This window comes from Papaver somniferum, chromosome 9, assembly GCF_003573695.1.
Source record: "Papaver somniferum cultivar HN1 chromosome 9, ASM357369v1, whole genome shotgun sequence".
In the NCBI taxonomy this organism is placed as follows: domain Eukaryota; kingdom Viridiplantae; phylum Streptophyta; class Magnoliopsida; order Ranunculales; family Papaveraceae; genus Papaver; species Papaver somniferum.
Window position 1 is genome coordinate 41,253,457 of NC_039366.1, and position 22,232 is coordinate 41,275,688.

At 35.1% G+C, this 22,232-nt stretch overlaps 1 protein-coding gene across 1 annotated transcript; it reads left to right on the forward strand.

Annotated features, from left to right (window-relative positions):
• The first annotated feature begins 10,028 nt into the window (after positions 1–10,028).
• LOC113311849 (putative F-box/LRR-repeat protein At5g41630) lies at positions 10,029–11,873 on the forward strand. Its single transcript, XM_026560649.1, has 4 exons — positions 10,029–10,479; positions 10,698–10,921; positions 11,076–11,141; positions 11,571–11,873. Exons 1-4 carry the CDS (start codon positions 10,029–10,031, stop codon positions 11,871–11,873), a joined length of 1,044 nt encoding a protein of 347 aa, XP_026416434.1.
• Positions 11,874–22,232: the final 10,359 nt, after the last annotated feature.

The following is a 22,232-nucleotide window of genomic DNA, read 5'->3' on the forward strand; positions in this document are numbered from 1 at the left end:
AGGTGATTACTTAAGATCGGTTTTACTAATAAAAGTTATACCAATACATAAGTCAGGCCTTTGTGAATAGTTCTACCAAGAACACAACAAGTTGTGAGCGGTTATACTCTATCACACATATTGGTTGTTCATAAGATATGCAATGAATAACAAAACCAATAACACCTGGCAATTTCCTTTTCGGTTCACAAACAAGTTTATGAACTTACTTCCTTAGAACACATGTAAAACATTGTTCCCTAGGATGAAATCCTCACCTCATACCCATACATAATCACAATAGAATTCAAATGATTATGGCGATGTCTTATCTACAAAGTTTAATGGTTAAGCAATAAACCTTGTATTGTAATCCTTAATACTATGTCTATCTAGAGTTCAAATATGCTTCGCAGTTATGTTTTCAATATGCACAACTTGAAAGATACGTTAGGGAATGAAACAGTTCAAGTCAAATATCACAAAACTCAAGTGCAAGGATGGTTGTTATCGTTGTATCTCCTTGCTTCTTCACATCTTCAAGTCTTCGCAATACTTGTAATGTATCATAATCAATACTTTCAAGCTAACCTATACGAAGTTGACTCTAGTACATAATCAAGCGACTTTTAACATGATTTTTGATTTACTAAAATATGAAAACCAAACTTGACATAACAACGCTTGGTGGGTTCAACCGAGCAATACTCTAAAAAATACCTTATAGATAATTGGGTGTTTGTAGTAGAGAGAAGGACGGATCTGAGTATGTGTTGTTGAGTACTTACATTGATTATCCAAATGAGTGTTTTTCAGACAATGAAAATAACTCATTACATTTAGTTTATCTTCGAGCTCAACACACAGTATTTCTTCTTTCTTGATGTCGGTTTTGGCTTCAGTCACTTGAGTTTTCTTCAATGTGCAACCCGCATTCATCATGGTCACATGATTAACAACTTAGTATTTTCATCAGTTTTTTTGGCTCCAAGGTCACAGAACTCATTTAGCAGTTCTTGAGCAGGAACCAAGTATTTTGAAATTTTTAGTTGAAAGTTTGTTGTGCTAAGAAGAACTATGTTGTTGAAGCTAATGTTGATCAAGATATTTTAGGAACTAGATAGGATTAGCTCTCACTACTTTTGTTTGAGAGATTAGTCCACTATTATTTGAGAAATTAGGATCTTGAACTATGGCAACTATCAGTTCTGGATGTACTATTATTAGGCGTCGACTAGTAGTACGAAGCCAACTAACTTATTTTCTGTATTATTAGTTATGATTGCAAAGGCAGTGAACTCTTTGTTGTTATAATTGCATTAGAGTTTCCTTTTGCTCCAGTTCCGCATTAGTTTATCATAATCTTTCTGTTAACCCTTTTTTTAAAATCTTTTTTTCATAAATTCAACCCTAAAATGCTTCGTTTTCGTTAGATGAAAAGAGACTTTTCTAATGGAAGAGGAAGACAAAGAAGAAGAATACTTGGTGTTGTTATTGGAAGAGGAATAAGAAAAGGAATAAGGATTGGTGTTTTTATTGGAAGAGGAAGAAGAAGAGGACGAGGCAAGGGTAAATGGTATTGTGGTAAATGAGGGAGGACATAATTTAGCAGTCATTGAGGGGCAAGAAGAAAGAAAATATGTTGAACTGCCAGCAAACATTATAGAGATGATTGTAAGTTGGTTGCCAGCGAGTTATGTTCTGATATTTAGGCGCGCCAGTAAAGCATGGAGTCTGTTGACAAGAAACAAATGGTTCATCAAACTCCACTTTGAGAATTCTTTGCAAAGAAGACAACTAAGTTTACTCATGGTGAATGATGCTCCAACTCGATTGTTTGATTTATCAGAATGTGATCCTGCCACAGGCATCGTTGAAACTTGCGTACGATTAGGATTTGGTTACCGTATTTGATGGTTACTTTAGGATTTTTGGATCGATTCCTGGTTTTATCTGTTTCAAATGGTTGATAGGAGAAGTGTTGGTATGGAACCTTTGTTCTCATTCCTCATAGAATATTCCACCTCCTTCTATGCCGGTTGAGGAAGAAAAGTGGATTACTTTTAGATTCGACTACGATTCAACAAAGGATGACTATAAGCTGATATCGATGGTTTACATCCCCAAAGATGCTATCACTAGTGTCGAAGTTTATAAATTAAGGAGAGGAGATAGAGAAGCACTGCCATCTATTGATTATGTTGTTGGATTTCAGACGCATGACGAAGTGTTAGTGAATGACGTCCTCTATCGGGTAGTATTTTGAAAATACTGGAGTGCCAAAATACACCGTCAACTTTTTCTTAGGCAATCTATATGGACTAAACTCCGTAAAATTTTGAGAGTTCAACTTAATAAAATTCAATTAAGGAATTATATGGCGAGCTTATAATTCGAGAAACAAAATGTTTTTGCTATGCATATACAAAGTTAATTTAATTGCTCAATTTTTATGTTGTTGTTTACATAGTTAATTATGTTTAACGTTAACAAACCATCATCTTCCCCCAATTTTTATGCACATACCAAGTTAATTTAATTGCTCAATTTATTGTTGTTGTTTACATATAGTTATTATGTTTAACATTCACAAACCACCATCTTCCCCAATGAAAAAACACATTTAGAAAAATATTTGTAAAACTATAATACATTTTTATATAAAAATAATATTTTGAGTTATTAAAAAACTATGACGTAAGTGTAATTTTCTTTTTATAGTTAAATTACCTCCTTAATATTCAAAGCTAATTAATAATTTAATTTATATTTACCATGTTGTTCATCTTAACATACACTATTTATCTCATTTTCTTCTCTTTAATTTAGGTGGATAAGAAGACAATACGAGTTTTGCTATATATGCATATATAAAGTTAATTTATCAGTTGAAAGAAATTTTTTCAAGTTCTCCATTGCCAACTTTGTGATGTTTTGGAAAACAAATGCACATTGGTGAAGGATTCTACGAGGTGTAGAATCGATTTGGTCATAAAACAATAGATAAAATTTACGTGAATGTGGATGAGTAAATTGATATTTATGCTATCAGCTCCATATATACTTGTACAAATTGGCTTAATAATATATATGTTTCTGCCATTCATTGTCTCCGTCAATCTTTGAAAGATGTGATGTCGAGTTTGATTTCAATGGTTGAAAAATTATAAAATTCACAAAATAAGTTCACCTTCATTCCCTACTGATGATATACTTTGCGCATAACTTTTCACATATATGTGGTTGGTAATGAGATAATTATTTATATGTTATGTGGGTTGACAAAATCTTCACCATTATAAGTTTTAGACACGACTCTTATCATATATATTTTCTTTAATGGTAAAAAAATGGTGCAGTGTCCATTTATATTATGGAATATCAATATTCACATAAATTAGGCTTTATGTGGTAGCGATGAACGACAATGCACACTACAAGAAAATGATATCCGCACATGTCTGGACCCTGAAACAAATTTTTTGGTCAAAAATTTAAGTTTTGGACCTCACTCTAACATAAGTTTAGTGGATGGATATGCCACTAACCAGGCCCACTATATAAGTACCTATCAGTAATCCCTAAAAATCGGTTTCAGAGTCACACAATTTTTTTTCTAGGGTTTCCTTCCAATTTTAGATCTGAAATGAGAAGTTGATGAAAAATATCGTTACGCTGAGAGTTTCTGGTTGTTTTTAAGTGATTTCGTGATTATTTCTTCAAGTAACATAAAAGCTAGTACAATATCATCGTTGGTTTTTCATGACTAAGGTATATGAGTGTTGTTGTTAGATTAATTTCTTCAGTTTAAGTTTTTTTTGTTGTTGTTAGTTTAATTTCTTCCGTTTATGATATACTTGTGTTGTTTTACACTAGAAACAACATATTCATTGATTAATTTCGTTTTTTCCTTTGTTTTTAGGATTTTGTTTTGTTCCTGAAAATTTTTTAGGTTTTATTTTTGATATTTTCCCTAATTTTGTTGAGTGACACTTAAAAGAGTAAACGAATTAATATTTTCTATAAATGTTAGGTTTATTTTAGGTTTTCCATAAATTTTGTAGGTTTTCTTTAACAGTCCGTTCGGTTGGGAGAATTGAAAACCTAAGAATTCAATTATGGGTTAATCTAATTCTTGGAATTGGATTCCAAGGAATGCAATTCAAATCCTAAAAATTCATGTAATTCAATTATATTTGTTTTTACCTCGGAATCCAATTCCATTGCACTATTGAACCAATGCAATGTAATTCTACTATTTTGGAGGGAATTGAATTTGTGGGAGTCAAAATTCTTAATTACAAAAAGTTCATTTGGACCGCTCGGTTCAAGAAATTGGATTCCCCAGAATCCAATTCCTTGAAACGAACATGCTGTAAGCGTAATAAAAAAAAATAATGTTATATACTCACATATGCTGCCACTATGTAGTTTACTTTCCTATTTTATTGCTTCGTTACTCATAAATCTCATGATAATTAAAGACAAAAGATCTCTATTGTTTCTGATTATTATACCTTCATAGTACATAGTTTTTTTTCTTTTTTTTGATACATGGATTAGTCAATTTTGTTAAACAGCCAATTCAATGTAATTTGTAATCTGACTGCACTGCAATGAAGTTTTTAAAAAGTAATGCTTTAAAGAATAAAATACCTTATAGATAATTAGGTGTTTATAGTAGAGAGAAGGAATGATTTGTCTGTGTGTTGTTGAGTATTTACTGATTAGCCAAATGAGTATTTTTCAGACAATGAAAACAACTCATTACATTTAGTGCATCTTCTAGCTCAACAAACATTATTTCTTCTTTCTTGATGTCGGTTTTGGCTTCAGTCACTTGATTTTTCTTCAATATATATCCTCTATTCATCACAGTCACATGATTCAAAACTTAGTATTTTCATCAGTTTTTTTGGCTCCAAGGTCACAAAACTCATTTAGCTGTTCTTGAGCAGGAACCAAGTATTTTGAACTTTTTAGTTGAAAGTTTGTAGTGCCAAGAAGAACAATGTTGTTGCAGCTGATGCTGATCAATATACTGTAGGAACTAGATATGATTAGATCTCTGTAATTTTGTTTGAGAGATTAGTACACTGCTATTTAAGAAATTAAGATCTTGAACTATGGAAACTATCAGTTCTAGATGTATTTCCTAGGCGTCGACTAGTAGTACGAAGCTACTTATTTTATTTGTTATTAGTTGTGATTGCAAAGGCAGTGAACTCTTTGTTGTTATAATTGCATTAGAGTTTACTGATGTTATCTATTTACGTCAGTTTCGTTTTGCTCGAGATCCGCATTAGTTTATCATAATTCCTGAATATTTTTTTATAATATTTCTGTTAACCTTCTTGTATCTGTTTTTCATAAATTCATCCCAAAAATGCTTCGTTGGGGTTAGATGAGAAGAGACTTTTCTAATGGAAGAGGAAGACAAAGAGGAAGAAGACTTGGTGTTGTTATTGGAAGAGGAAGAAGGCTTGGTGTTGTTATTGGAAGAGGAAGAAGAAGAGGACGAGGCAAAGGAAATGGTATTTTGGTAAATGAGGGAGGACATAATTTAGCAGTCATTGAGGGACAAGAAGAAAGAAAATATGTTGATCTGCCAACAAACATTATAGAGATGATTGTAAGCTGGTTGCCAGTCAGTTATGTTCAGAGATTTAGGCGCGTCTGCAAAGCATGGAGTCTGTTGACAAGAAACGAATAGTTTATCAAACTCCACTTTGAGCATTCTTATCAAAGAAGACAATTATGTTTACTCATGGTGAATGACGTTCCAACTCGATTGATTCATTTATCAGAATGTGATCCTGCCACAAGCGTCGTTGAAACATGCGCACGATTAGGTACTTGGTTACCCGTATTCAATGGTTACTTTAGGATTTTTGGATCGGTTCAAGGTTTAATCTGTTTCAAATGGTTGAGCAGAGAAGTTTTGGTGTGGAACCCTTGTTCTCATTCCTCACAGAATATTCCACCTCCTTCTATGCCAGTTGAGGGAGAAAAGTGGATTACTTTTGGATTCAACAGAGAATGACTATAAGTTGATATCCATGGTTTACATACCCAAAGATGTTATCATTAATGTCCAAGTTTATAGATTAAGGATAGGAGATAGAGAAGCACTGCCATTTATTAAGTACGTTGTTGGAGTTCAGACGCGTGATGGAGTGTTGATGAATGGCGTCCTTTAACGGATAGCATTTTGAAAATACTGGGGTACCAAAATACACCGCCAACTTTTTCTTAGGGAATCTATATGGACAAAACCCAATAAAATTCCGAGAGTTCAACTTAATGAAACTCAATCAAGGAATTATATGGCGAGCTTATATCTCTTTATTCTCACAATTATAACGTTTACAGAACTAAGTCCATGAACCTAATTACTGAGAGATTACTTGGATGGTACCAAAGACCTATATCCAAGAATCAATAAAATCGTATCCAACAAACAAGGATGGTTGTTTCTACTTGATTGAATTTACGTACATCTGTGATATTTCAATTATAACGATAAACAATATAATACGGAAAAGAAATAACACACACCAGAAATTTTGTTAACGAGGAAACCGCAAATGCAGAAAAACCCTGGGACCTAGTCCAGACTTGAACACTAAACTATATTAAGCCGCTACAGACACCATTCTAATACTAATTAACTTCAGACTAGAATGTAGTTGAGACCGAATTAATCCCCCACAACAATTAAGTTACAGTCGCGCTCCTTACGCCTCTTGAACTTATGCTATCTAAAGTGCAACCTAGATTATTATTCACCTCACAAGTATTAAACTTGTGGAATCAATCAAATTCTGAGACTTTGATGATTTATATCTATCTTGTTCAAGTGAGAAACTCAACAATCGAACAAGATCATGATACTCGAGTTATCAAGATAAAAGATAATTTTAGATGAATCTTTGAAATTTTATTAACATAATCAAGATATACACTCTGGTTAGGATGAACCGTAGCCGAACCGTGTATAAAGACGATGCTCAAAAATGGTTAACCGAAGCTACCCAACTGAACTATAAGCTTGAGCATTTTCATATACCGCTTAAGGCACTAACCTTGAGTCACAATCATGTGATAAAATAAGTCTTATAGTATTTTTAGAAATTATTCAAATGCTAATTATCTCGAAGAAATAATTATATTTGCATATGAATTTAATCGACACGGTAAGTAGGAGTACTAGGTACATATACTTAACTGATTCATGAACAGTTATGTCATGGTATGTATACCTAATGACATGACCGAGTTCCGGAGTTGACAGAACTATTTCGGTACATGTACTGGTGGTTAAATTGTGTTTGGAAGGCACATTTGGGGGTATATTATTGCCCACTACCACGGCTTCCAAATAGTTAACGAAACATACCACAAACTTTCAAATATACCCGAGCCGGATACTATCTAATTAACCAATGACAGATGTATCCCAAAAATTGTCGCAGTGATGTCGCGTTTGGATGGGCCATATAAATAGGAAAAGCATACTCCGGATACCATACCATTTCTCTCGGGTATATTGGAACGAGTATCTCCCTTCGTCGCCGTCAAACCCTAGTTCATTTGGTGCAAAATATACCCATAATAGTGCATTCGCCATCAAATTCATTAAACGTGAGCTGAATTCAATCCCGTCCTTCACCGTTACTCGAATGATTTCAAGAAATTTGGGTGTTTTCCTAACTTTTGCTTTTATTGTATCCAGGGTTTGGGCTTTCGGCACTTGTAAAAGCTTCATAACTGGTAAATTCTTCTTCATTAAACTTATTGATACTCAGTAAAGTGGTTCCATGGGTTTCTGATAGTTATTTCAATTCTGAAAATAATAAATTACTACACAGTCATGTTGGTGATATTCAAAATCATATGCATCATGCTTATACTTAATTATTTGTTTAATTTATAATTGAAGACCCAATTAGGACAGGTAATTAAGGTTTTATAGCTGAATTTAATTTGTCAAGACCATGGCTTAGTTCAACATCTTGAAAAAGATAACTGTTTCTCCTTTCAGATACTGACCCTATAAAACCATATATCTTATCTTAAATACAGATTTTTAGTCCTTTGACGCCTTTGGGTTTAAGAATCAGTGGATGTAGAATTCTTTGCAAACTTAAATATGTGTAGTTCTTCTTTCTCGAAACCCACTGAAATTATGAACCTGATTTGTTATATATCGGGAGTTGAGTGAATTGTTGTGATGGTAAATTGATTGTTTGTCCATGGTGTTAGGGAAAGATGTCTGTTACTACAGCTGGAGGTTCAGCGGATACTGACCTCCAAGATGATGTCAATTCCAAAGAATCTTTAGAGACGGCTCTTGCATCTATTGAATCGTCGGAATGTAATTCATCAGGAACCGAACCATAGTATGTTTGTTTCATTAGTTATTATAAAGTCTTTTCTTTCAGAGTGTTGTTTGGAGATAAGTTTTCAAGAGAGAAGATCCGTTAGTTGGTAATATGTTCTCCCTACAGTGCTCTATGATAATATCAAATGCAACCGATAATCAATTACCTAATAACACCACCATCTACCACTTGGTAAATTTTGTAGATGGTGAGGTTTGCCATTTGGAGATGCAGTAATTTTTAATAGTAATGTAGATGATTGTAAGATGAACATATTACCAAAAGTTAGTTTTAGTATTTTAGATTCATTAGCATTTGCGTTTTATAACTACATTGGTGTTGAAATTGTTAGATGGTTTGAGAATAACCTTGTCAAAGAATCCTCCTCCCTTCAAATATTGTAGTTGCTGCATATCCTTGGAAGAAACTGACTTGAAGCATCTCATGTGTATATCAAGTTTGTTCACCCACAGAAGTATCAGGATAACTACCCGAAAGTAACAAATCACGCATCTATGAATCTTATGTCCACGATCAAGGGTCGTTTGAGCGAAAAGGCTTACGCAGTCTTTGCTTCAACGACAGTTATCCACTTCCTGGATATGCCTGAAACCCATAACAACAGTACAATTTTTCATTATCTACTCTCACGGAAAATTGTGAGACAATTGTGCTATACTTTCCATCTATGAGTCTTCTCTCGGATCCTAAGTTGTCAGAGAGCAAAGCAATTTTTTATATATGCTTCTAATTGACCATTTTCTAATTGTGGATCATCTATATCTTTGAACCAAATCTTATAATGGCGGAAACATTTTGAAATTGTTTTTTCCCTCCAGCTTCATTTGTACGTCTTCTCTTATACGATTTAGCTTCTTAATAAAATATTGTCTAAATGAATAAATATTCATTTATCGATAAATGAATAACCCCGCTAAAAGAATATTTTTTCTTGGTCCCGAATCCATTCATCTATCGAGGTTTGACTGTATGGGAAATTTGACCTGGAAAAATGCAACACTCTCATGTTCAATGTTTTCTATGTATTATTTATGTTTACTCTCTACAATTTCCTCGTGTGGCTTTCACGTGCGTGACAGATTTTTCCACCGTACACTAAAACGGATTAGAGGATGTTTTCCTTTTCTTTATCTTCCAATCCATCTACCGACTAATCATTTCATTTTTTTATCAGAATCCCTTCACTCACAGCTGCAGTCGTATTCCCCTTTTCTCCCACCAGAGGTTTGTAGATTTAAGGGATTCAATCAAATGCTTATCATTTGCGTAAGTATTTTATCATCATCGCTTTCCATTTAAGGTTTTTTATGTTTATCTTATACGATTTTTTAGGGCCATTGTCTGTTTTTTTAGGGTTTCATCTGTGAATTTGTTTATCTTATACAATTTGTCTCATCTGTGAATCTGTACCTTACACCCCCTTTGTTATCTCTGTTTGTTGAATAATTGATTCTCTGTACCCTACACCCCCTTTGTTATCTCTGTTTGTTTGACTCGCATGCACGCCAACTGTTTTGATGAAATGAGTAGTATAGATTCGTCTCTTTGTCAGTTGGAAAACCGCAGAGGGATTAGATGTGACTCATGTTCTTTTATACTCACTCCCATTTAATTAATTTCTCAGGAGAAACATCACTTTGAATCATGGGAGAGGATAGAATAAGTAATTTACCTGATGAAATTTTGCACCGTATTCTTTCATTGGTACCAGCTAAATGTGCTATGTCTACCTGCATTTTGTCCAAAAGATGGAAGTATGTATCCAACTCAATCTCTACACTTGATTTTCGTAAATGGCGAACTCAAAAACCTTTTAGCGAAGAAGGAAAGCTGGAAACCAAATCGTTCAAGAATTTTCTGGACACAGTAGTGTTTCTCCATGAAAAGCCTAATATCCAGAAATTCTATCTTGATTTGAATGAGGATTTTGACGAATCTCAAGTTTTTAGATGGGTCAGTAATATCATAAAGCGTAAAGTTGAAGAATTTTATCTTTACATGACATATTCGAGGACATCCTGCATATTTCCTCTGTCATTTTTTACCTATGATTCGTTGACACTGCTGGATTTAAGTTTCGACAATGATGTTGTTGGTAAATTCATTGTTCCAAACACAGTTTATTTTCCAAAGCTCAAGATTCTTCGGTTAGTGTCTTTTCAGTTGTGGATGAAATTACCTCTACAAGAAAATTCTTTTCGAACTGTCCCATCCTTGAAGAGTTGAGTGTGACTTATTGTGATATGTTCGAGGGGTTATGCATTGCAAACCACGCACTGAAGCACTTGGTCATTTGTAACCGTGGATTAACAGAGGCTACGGTGGAGATTTATGCTCCTAATTTATTGACCATTAGCTACATAGCAGTGGCAACAAATGACTTTCCCCTCAGTAGCTTTCCATCACTAGAGGAGGCCAAAATTAGATTTGATCTTCGGGATTGCGACGAATACGACATCCTAAACGAAGTATGTGTCAAGATTTTTGAAAAGTTTTCAAGTGCAAAGCTCCTTAAAATCTGTGCTGAATTATTTCTGGTATGCCTCATTACTTTAGATGATTCTTTACATTTATTATGTTGCCGTGAAAATAACCAGTATGGCACTGTTGCAATATCAGTCTTATCCTGATATGATTTGTCTGAATCTCAACCAGTGGTTTACTCTCTTTGTTTTATTTTTCTGTTATTAGGTTCTAAATGAATCAGATATCCAGTTGAACAATTCACTTACATTTAACAATTTGATCCATCTGGAAGTTGGTAAACTATTAGATTTTGGGTTTGAGTCTTCTATTTTGTTCAAAACATTCTTCAAGTTTCTCTAGAGGTTGCCTATTCTAGAAAATATTCTCTTTCCTCAGGCAAGTTGCTCATCTCTTACCTCTTAATGTAATAAAAAACGATTTCCTTTTTCTTTTTGTTACCATTGGTAGTCAGTTCTCTGATTGAGAACTATCGTTGTCGTATTTTGCATGGTGACCGCATCTGCTGGCATGTGATGTTTGGACATAGAATCTAGTCCTTATGAATGGGCAGAACGCAAAACTGTTGATACGTATTTCAGAAAGTCAGTTGTCTAAACTGGACTATTGCTTTGACTATTAGCTTTTGTTTCTGTTAGCAGTGCTACTTATTTCAATTGTTGTACCGTATTTTGGTGAATTATTGCTTTGACTATTTTGAAGGGTTGTAAAATCGCTTTCGTAGAAGATGATGATTATTGGTCACTTCCTAAGTGTTTGTCTCCACACCTCAGGGCAATCAAATTCAAAATATTTGGAAGTCAATTAATGGATCTAAATACGATTAAGCTCTTTCTGAAGAATGGTCGTTTTCTTGAGAGTGTAACCATTGAAGCTTCTCGAAGGCTCTCCGAAGACCATTTGAGACAAAACAGTGTAATGAAGCAGCTTCTAATGTTTCCGAAACCCCCAAATTGTGTGGTTAAGTTCTTGACAAGCTCTGAAGACACTCAACATTACTTTTAATATATCAATGTTGATACGGTAGTGTCTGTGAGGATCTTTAAGAAATCCCCTTGTGGGGTTTTAAGTACTGTCAGTTTTCTCTTATCTAGAATTTGTGGAGATTTGTGTAATTCATTGAACCATCAAGGATGGAGCACCAAAATGTTTTGATTCTGCACCATTTTCTAATAGTCAGTTTCACTACTCAGATTCTTCGGAAGAAGACTGTTAGCTTTTGGAGTTTTTGTTTAGGTTTTGCGCGATATTATTTTAAGTTGTACTTTATTATAGTTTTAAGTTTAAATTTTATTTTGCATTAGACTCGCATGCAAGATCTAGAGACAGTACCCTTAACCATACCCCTTAAATGGCTATGAATGGTATTGATTATAAGGGTCAATAAAAAGAGGTTATCCAAAGATAATTATCATAGAGAGTTTTATGACCACTGATCAGAAAAGAAAAGATTTAGGAGTATTAGGAGAGATTTAAGAAATGGCTCATTTGGGTAATCAGAATCTTCCGTGAAATGTTGGAGAAATTCTTCCCGTCGTTTCTCCATCAACGGCAGAGTATGGTGCACAAACAATTGATCACGTGAAATGTGGTGCAAACTACAAATTTCACCGTATATAATTTTGTGTATAGTAACTTAAACTGGGAATAAAAAAGAATGGAAGTATTTTCTTGTTGATTTTGAATGTTAATTTGTTTATCAAATTCCCATCCCCATTTCCCCTAAAACATAGTCGGCTATTATAACTCGGCAAGCTGTTTTCCATGATTCCCGGCCGCAATTCTGAGACTTCATCGAGTTATTGGAATGAGTTTTTTGAGGAACGACGAGTTTTTTCAAAAACTAGGCGTTCGGTCATTCTTGCCAACAGAATGACCCTTCTCCAACAATGAATTTGTGCAAATTTGAACTAATAAGCATATCATTAACCATCTTAGCTGAAGTTCTATTTTTCTTTCAGAAGTACCATTTTGTTGAGGTTGTATCGGGTGCAGTAAATTACTCACCACAACGATCAGAATGGGGAGTATCATGTTGAAAATTACTCATCAACTCGTTGAGTTGATAGTGTAGTCCATGGAAAAAATCCATCTTGGGTGATTGAGGGATACATGGTTGGTGTTGTGTTGTGGTACGAGGCTCTTGCACAATTCTCGGGTATCTGGATTCTTTAAGAGGAAAAACGCTGATAATAGCTCAGACAATGATACGCCAGTAACGCCACCCGTTGGATTCGATTATGGATGATTTCGGAGACTTAAAGGAAGAGCATTAGGTCACTGGCGAAGTATTTGTTGATCCCAGAGCATTAGGTGAAGTATTTGTTGAAATAAGCCAACTAGTGAAACAGAAAGTGATTCTGAACAAGAAGATGTTTAGGTAACTGGTGAAGAATTTGAGGAAGATGCGGGGAGTAACTCTGAGAAATAGAGGAACAAACCTGCTGAGAGAGATGAGGATAATTGGTATGAACTTTATCTCTATGAGAAAGCACATCACTAGTACAATTATGGTCTTTGGTCACGGTTGACCTTGTCACGTCTGTATCTATAAACGGGACTAAAGCTACGTTTGTCCCGGGTAAATGTATTTCCGAGACCATTGCACATCTCTTTGGATACGGGTACATTTGACGCGTGTCAAATGTACATTAAGTTTAAATCAGTCCACAATGTTACACACGATCAAAAGTTAGAAATTCTTTGGTTCTTAACTGAACTTCTACACTCCCATCTTCCACGATGTCCTACACCTCTTCTCACCTTCTTACGTTTTAGGGTAATCGTTCCTCTTTGCTTCCTCATCTCTCTGTCATCCATTCCCAAATAAAAACCTTATTGTATCTTGACTGTTCGATCTGATTTCATGTTCCTAAGCGTAATCAATCGGAAGTTTCGAATCAGTCGGTCAATGTTTTGTCTCCCTAGATCAGATAGTACATGAAGTTTTAGTGTTAAAATAGAGGTTGACGCAGTAATCAACGCATTTTTCTATTTGATGGTGAAACTGATGTTCATTAAGCTTGGATTTTTTCTGGTAAGAGTCTGAAGACGTTAATTTTTGGCTCGCTTTTGCTTAATAAATGCAATAATTTGCTCAAATGTTAAATTACTGAATTCTTTTTTGTATATTAGGGTTTTCTTATTTGAAATCATGGCACATTATTTTTTTCCAATTTCGATTGTGTTTGAATTTGAAAATAGGTACCCTAAAATAAGCATTGCTAGAGTACATGAGATCCATGCTTTTTTATGTGAAAGGTAAGTTAGTTTTATCTTCAATTGTTCAAGAGAACCCCAATTTCTATTTCACCCAATTATCGATTTGGTTGTACTAAAAATTATCAGGGATTGATATGTGTACTTTTAGTATAGTTATGTCAGAATGTTGATGTGAATTTCGAGGCCCTTCGCCCTTGCTGTAATGAGATGTTTGGTTGTCGTTATCACCATGATGGATAAACAGTTAAGAACAAAAATCCATTCTTTTTATGTTCTAGATTTACAATTGTCATTATTTTGTTTGAATGTAATGAATATGTTTTTGCTTAATTTAGGAGAATTTATCTACCATTTGGCCATCATGGTTCCAGCTTCATATTAGTTTTGATCTGGTTCAGATAGGTGATATGTGAAGATGATAGTGAATTTTGCGTCTTTGTTAGGACAATGATGGTCTACTGATCATTGATGGTGGTGTTGGTACATATTCACTCTATTGTTAAACTTAAAATTTGCGTTCAATTAGTTTAATATCATGATAGACGCAAAATCCATTTCTATGAATTGATTATTATCATCTGTACAAAAGGAATACTAAATGTGTTATATGTAGATGGTGTTTGTGCCAATTCAAATAACTTGTTACGCATTTTCGTTTAGGTCTGACTTATTCTTCACAATTCCTTCGAATTACCTTTCTAGGATTTGAGAAGGAGAGGCGTAAACTCAAGTGCTTAATCAATTTATTGTGATTTTACATTTTAATTTAGGTATTTGTATGTGAATTCTTATTAGATATGGTTCTGGAAACTTTTCCAAATAGTTCGCGTACCCAAGAAATGAAGGTCAAAGCTCCATTTGTTGCATCCTTTTCGTCGCGAGGGCCTGATTCTGGTTCATGTCATCTACTCAAAGTAAGAATGTTATATCACTAAAATGGTATTAGTCTCCTTCCTTAGGTTTAAGTTAAACATCTTTGCACTAGAAAAGCGCTTGTAAAAATTCAAATCGGTTTTATGAAACTTCTGACAAATGTTTAGAGTTGCTAAAAGTTGCATTCCGTCATACTGATTTCCTTCTGTTAATGTTATTGAACAACCCGATATCACGGCACCAGGCATTGACATTTTGGTAGCATTTACTCCGCTTAGGTCAATAAGTGGTATAGAAGGTGATACCAAGCATTCCAAGTTCAACATCATGTCAGGTGCATCCATGTCATGCCCTCACGTGCTGGTGTTGCTGCTTACGTCAAGTCATTCCATCCAGCTTGGTCTCCTTCTGCCATTAAATCTGCCATACTCACCACCGGTAAGACAAACTCAAAAATCACTCTAAGTCCTAGATTTCCAAGTCCATACTCAAAAATAATCCTAGTTATAGTTTGACATTCACAAATTTCTTAGTTTTTTTCCTTTTTTTGCAACTATAATCTGCGTTCGATATCTAGTTCAGCTAGAGAAGATATAAAACTGGCGCCCTTGCATCAATCATTTGAATTCACACTAGATATATCCTTTACTAAAAACTACTGGGTGAACGGTCATTGTGGGTGTGGTCGAAATGAAGTTGTTCACACTCCTGAGAATCAGACTTCAGGTGATAGTGGAGGACTCAGAAAGGGTATCCTTATGTTAAATCTCTACAGATATTTCATCAGTTCTAATAATGTGACAGTCAGTGTTGATGCAAGTTTAGAATAATGCTTTAAGTTTCTTAAGCATCTTACTTGTTGACCGCAGGGTTTGTGTTTTGTGCGAGGCCTGGCAACAGGAAATACACAATTCACAAAAACATTGGCTCATTATACCGACATCTAAATCTTTCCAAGAAAAACTCCATGTCTCCGAAGTAAGCCTACGGGATAGAGATAAAATAGATGATCGTTATATTCAAATTGATTTTAGTACGGATACTTCTCCTGAAAACATAGACTGTAGGACCCACAACTGCAGGAAATTTAAGCAAATAAACTTACTTTTGATGCTCAGCAATGTACTAAGTTATCATACAAGGGAGATACAAATTGTGAACCTCTTCCATTTACCAATATGAAAAACGAGTTGATAGTTGTTAAATTGTTTCAACAACACTAGGAATGACATCCAACGATCAGGTATGGAACTGTCTTGTTAGAACTAGCTTATACTTTTGTTACCATCCTTCATTGTGTATTTTTCGTTTCTATAGCTATTTTTTAACCCACTGCTTGATAGCGATGGAACAGTGAAGATTGGGGATTTCGGTGTTTCAACTTGTATATTTTACAAGGGTGACAGGCAACGCTCAAGTAATACTTTTATAGTAACTCCATGCTGGTCAGTTTTTTTTCCTCTTCAAACACGTTTTTTCTCAGTGAAACCTACTATTTCTTCCATTTTTTTTGTTCTTTTTTTCTTTTTCATTGTTGTACACAATTTGAAATTGGAAACATTCCCATATTTTACAGGGATGCCTCAAATGTTTTGGAGCCGGGATGTTGATACGATTTCAATTAAGTGGGTATTTCTTATTTCTTACTGTACCGTATAGCAGTTTTTACTTTGCATGAAAACTACCGATACAGAGAACCCTTGTCTCATATGCCTATAAGAACCATTATCTACTCTTGTGAAGTTTCTTTATGTACACAAATTACAGAGTTGGCCCATAATCATGCTCCCTTCTCGAAGTACCCTCCGATAAAGGTAAACAAGTTTTCTGAATGCTTCTGTAAAGCTATTTCAGTAATTCGAAAGAGGTTTTGACTTGTGTCTCTCCTGGTGGTCTTTGTTGAATATATTGCATCAAAATACCTTCGCAATATATATTGTATGGATCAACTTCTTCTTGAAGGCTGTAGTTCCCTTTGGTTGAATTGATTATATCCACCTACATGTGACCAGAGAATGAAGAAAACAGTCAACTTGGTTACTCAAGTATGGTGTGTTGGGTAGATTTAGCTTAAACAAATTAGAGTCAAAATAATTTTGCTACTTCCTCTGGTGATTGGAGCTGCAGAAGTGGTAAACGGTTGGCTATCTGACTTAGACCTACAACAGTTATCCGCAGTGAAAAGCAGTTCGCTCAGGTTATATTCTGATCATTAATTTTATAAACTGAACTTACAACATACAAATTGTTTCTTTCATTATATCGTTGATATATCAGACCAAGAACTTTAGTTGTATTGTTTGATCTAGAAATATAATAAAATGGTGAACCACACAAATTTGGTACATTTCAGGAATTTCTGGTAAAGTGTAAAGATATGCAGAGGCAGCATGCCATTCGATTCCAGGCACACGAAGCTGCTAATGGAGATGCCACATATAGGATGTCAGAGACTGAACACACTAACTAAATTCATTTAAAGTATTTCATTAATCTATTCATATGATCTCACTGAGGTCTTTTTGGATAAAGAAACCACACCTGTGAAGCTGTGATCACTTCAACAAATGCTCTCAGTAAGACTAACATGGAAGTGTCAGGCATTCTGCTGGGAGTGAGTGTGTGCACAACTATCACTTCCGTGATTAGATTCCCATTGGGTAATAGTCATTACAAGTAATATCAGTATTGTAAATAGGGATTTCATCTTTCGTTTCTTGTTTAGTCTTTGTTAACAGTAAGCATCATCTGTATATATGCTTATGGAAATTCATGTCAAGGATAATGTTGTTTGATTAATAATTAATAAAAATCCAATTTAGTGTTGGTTACCACTTTGGAGATTTTTCTGGGAACGATATTAATAATAAAAACGGTGCACGACTTCATGGAGATGCTTGATTTGGAAACGGTGAGTTTTACAGATCCGTGACCATTACACAGATTGGTCACGAAGGGAAATATATTCCGAGACCAATGAGCAAATTTGGACACGGTGAATCTAAATGTTTCGTGTCCAAAACACAAACTTGTCACGGGTGAAATAAAATGACGAGACTAAAGAAGCAGTTGTCACGGTGAAATATATTAAATAGTCACGCGATTTGTTCGTGACCAAATGACATACTTTTGGCCTCGCAGCCTTTGGACACGGTTTCTTAAAAAATGAATTACCGTGACCATAGACCTTTGGTCACGGTAAATTACCGTGATGAAAAGCCATTTTTGTACTAGTGCATCCTCCAATCTTTTCCAGGACATGCGAGAGCGTTTAGATATCCACTCAGATGGAGATAAGATATAGGGAATTGATGTTGATGGAAATACAGAGATCGAATGAGCAGATGAGGAAGAAATTGAGGAGGGTGAAGATCTGTCAGATGGGTATGGTCCTACTGCATCCAACAATAGTGATGAAGAAATTGAGGTTGAGGAAGAAGGTTTTGGAAGTTGATGTAAGTCGGCCGGTCCAAGTAGTTGTTTTCATTTTGTTTTCTTGATGAACTATATCACTCTAGTTATACTAAATGTGGATATTTTTCATTTTAGCAGTTTGAAAAGGGTGTGAATGGATATTTTGAATGCTATGCTGTAAAGGCTAGCAATTAGTAACTAGGGCTTCTTTTCCAAGAGCACTATAAATGCAGATATTGATCTCGGTTGTAATGAACTGGGTCTTTTCTGCGCAACTAGTAATCTTGTAAGAAATCCAGTTAGAATTGTAATATTGTTTTTGTGAGAACTATTAATGAATTGAGTTTTTTGAAATGGATGTTTAATGAGGCTAACAAGGTAACTTAATCTTTATAGATAGTGTTGAAGGTCACTCATGAGAGAATTTAATTCTGCAGGATGTTGTAGCATTTCAGGAGAAAAAAACTTGGGAGAACATGCAGAAAATGCATACAATTTTCAGGATTTAATATAGTTTGAAGGTAGTTACAAACAATTTTCTTCGGTCAACCAATCAAAATCGAGGGTTTTGTCCACCTACATATTTACTCTTTTATCTTACAAAATACCACTGAATAGCATCACATGTGCGACTCATATGCGAAATAAGTATAATTTTCCTAGCAAAAAGTAGCACTGAATACGCGACTCCAGTGAGATTGGTTAACGACACCCAAAATAATGTGCGACCCTGAGCCGAAATGGCTCTTAACTTAATAGCACTGTTTTTGCGATTCTTATTTGATGGATGTGTTACACATGAACTACGTGGGTCCCAAATCCGTTTAAGCCGAGTAAACGCTGGCAGGCTCTTAACTTAATAACACCATATTTGCGTTACCCAAGTGATGGGTCTATGAAACATCTGCGACAAATTTTACTGGCCAGATTAAGAAAATTAATAAATAATTGATATTGTTTCTGGTTCGCATTAGGGGTTCTACTGTTTGAAGAAGAAGTAAAACTAATTGAAACAACATCATATTGAAAACTCACGAATTGACATTTCAAATCAGTTACACAAGATACTGTTTTTTGATTGACATGAATCATCATAATAAATCAATTTTAAACTTTCTTATACCATACAGTTGATCGGATGCAACACAAACTTACTTCTGCTGAACCAATATGAATGGGAATCCTAAGTAGTCATACAATAAACGAACCTAACTAGAAACGATGTAAATTCTGATCAGAACCTTAAAGGACCATCAGGAGTTTTCCATCACGAGCCTAATTAAAACTCTTTTAATGGAAACCCTTTCTCACAAACTTACCGACCAAATCAATACTCCTTCATTACAACGACCATGTAGTTGCAGGAAATCCTACAACACACCCCTTGTAATAATTTGTAGATCTAAACATAAAAATTATGATAAGAATGCTAAAATTGTAAAGAGAAACAAGATTTACGTGGTTCGATCAATTTCATCTACATCCACGGGGTTAGGTTTTACTATGATCATTGAATTACATATGAATTACACTGAGACTCCATTAATGAGTATTTGGAGCTCTCTCTCTCTCTGGTTTTTGGGGAAGAATAAGAAGATGATAATAATACAAGTTACTTTTCTCTCTCCTACCTTTCTCTTTGTATAGGATGCTACCTAGTGGATGACAGATCATATTTCCTTTTATTTCCTATTTCCTTTTATTTCCTATCCTCCGTGCGAAATTATCGTACATCCTTTTATGAATCTCGCACACTTACAAATACTTGTGCGATATTTGGATCCTACATCTTGCCTCTTTTTTCTTGAATATTGCTTGAAGAGCGATCTTCAGGAAAAAAATCCATTGTTGTAGTTGTTGGAGAGAGATACGTGTTGTTGGAGTAGTCTTTGATCTTTGTTGATGAAGGAACGAGCGAAAGAATACTGGACTTGAAAAGTATGTACTTGCCTCTATTCTTTTGTGAAGTTCCGGAGCGTTACGAAGTAAATAAGAAGTATCATCTCTTTAAGTATGCGAAGTATGAAGTATCCTTGAAGAAGTATAAGAAGTACTCAATCCTCGAAATATATAAGAAGTATGAAGTATGAAGTATCCTTTGAGAAGTATAAGAAGTATTCAATCCTCGAAATATAAGAAGTATCCATCCTTGAATGAGAATAATAAGTATTGCCTCTATTCATGAGAAATTATTACTCCATTTTTGGTGATTCTTGCCGAGAAGATAAAGAACATAAAATGTTTTCTTGGTAATCCATAGTTGCCTCTGTTCTTTATCTATGAGGTTAGAATCCTTGAGAAAATGTTGAATGTGCGAATTGTTTCTTCATTCTTATCTTTGCCTCTGTCTTATGTTTTGTGCTCATGCAATAGTATAATCTCTTCAAGTTGCTTATAATTGTCCGAAATAATTGAGAGAGATAATCACATCATTCGAAATAATCACATTCTGCGAAATTCTGACACATTCTATGAAATTTCGAATCATTCTGCGAAGTTCTGTATCATTCTACGAAGTTCTGAATAATGTTGCGAAATTCTAAATAATCCTGTGAAATTCTGAGTAATCCTGAATAATTCTGCGATATTATTACAAAATTCTGCGATATTATTACAAAATTCTGCAATATTGTTCTGTACAGTTTTGTAAAGTACTTGTGCGAATATAATGCTTATGTGATGATTATGTTATGAAATGTGTATGCGATGTTTATGCTATGAAATGCTTATGCAATGCTTTTATGATGCGAGTATGATGCTTGTATGATGAGAATGCTTATCTATTGCAATGCATAGCTAATGTTTGTGTTACTTATTACGTATTTGCCTCTCATTATCTTTCTTGCGAAAAATAATCTGTTATGAATACTTATAAATATGTGGTCTTATTTTGCCTTACTAATTAAAGGTCTTATTATTCCACCTCTTGTCATTGCGACAAAATCGCAGGATGTTCTTGCACTTTCATGCAAGAACCCGTTAATCTTGCCTTAACTTTCTCTTTTGTATTATGGCCTCTTCAGGAATGTTGCGACAATATGACAGGCCTAAATATTCTTGCGAACATAAAGCCCCATGACATTGCCGTCTTGCGACGAAATCGCAGGACGTCTTCGCACTTTCGCGCGAAAACCCATTGATCTCGTTTTATATTTTTCTTTTGTATTATTGCCTCTTCAGGATTGTTTCACAAATATGACAAGCCTTAATACCCTTGTGAGTAAAAAGCCTCATGACATTTGCGTCTTAAGACACTTATCAGCTCCCTAATGGAGGGTGCCGCCCTTATCTTCCCTTTGGTTTCCCCTTCAAGGAGGCGTACTTCTACCATACAAGGTTAGATCCTCCCATCCAGTCTTAACAACAACCAGTTGTTTTCGCAGCCTCTTATCCCTTTTACCTATAGGGCTTATGGTTACGAGACTGCACCTTAAGTGGGATTTTCTTTGGGCCAAGTGCAGTATAAGTCAAGACTTGTCAAGAATGGCAAGGTACGCTCCAGACGCCCCTGGCACTCTTGACTCAACCATGTACCTCGGCGCCTTGATCAGATTCTGCACTCCTTGGGAGAGCCCTTATTACCTTAGTCGCCCAACCTAAGTCATAAGCTTAAGCTGAGAATCCAAGGTGCCTCCTCCGGATGGGCTTTATTGACCCCAAATCTCCATGACTCAGGTTTCGGTGGAGGTGTAGCCTTTCCCTGAGCCATACAACAGGTACCCCCTTATATGACGTACTTTAGGTCTTACATTTGCCTCTTGCGAAATTGTATTCGCGAACTAGGATGTACGCCATAAAGGTTCCCCCCTTTCTCTTTTTGTTTCTGCGAAATTTTCGCGTCTCTTTGTTTCTGCG

Excerpts from the sequence above, each read along its gene's own strand:
- LOC113311849 (XM_026560649.1), top strand. The coding sequence starts at position 10,029 with ATGGGAGAGGATAGAATAAGTAATTTACCTGATGAAATTTTGCACCGT. Across the intron at positions 10,480-10,697 it reads TTTCGACAATGATGTTGTTG|AGGCTACGGTGGAGATTTAT; the intron begins GTAAATTCATTG and ends GTGGATTAACAG. Across the intron at positions 11,142-11,570 it reads ACAATTTGATCCATCTGGAA|GGTTGTAAAATCGCTTTCGT; the intron begins GTTGGTAAACTA and ends ACTATTTTGAAG.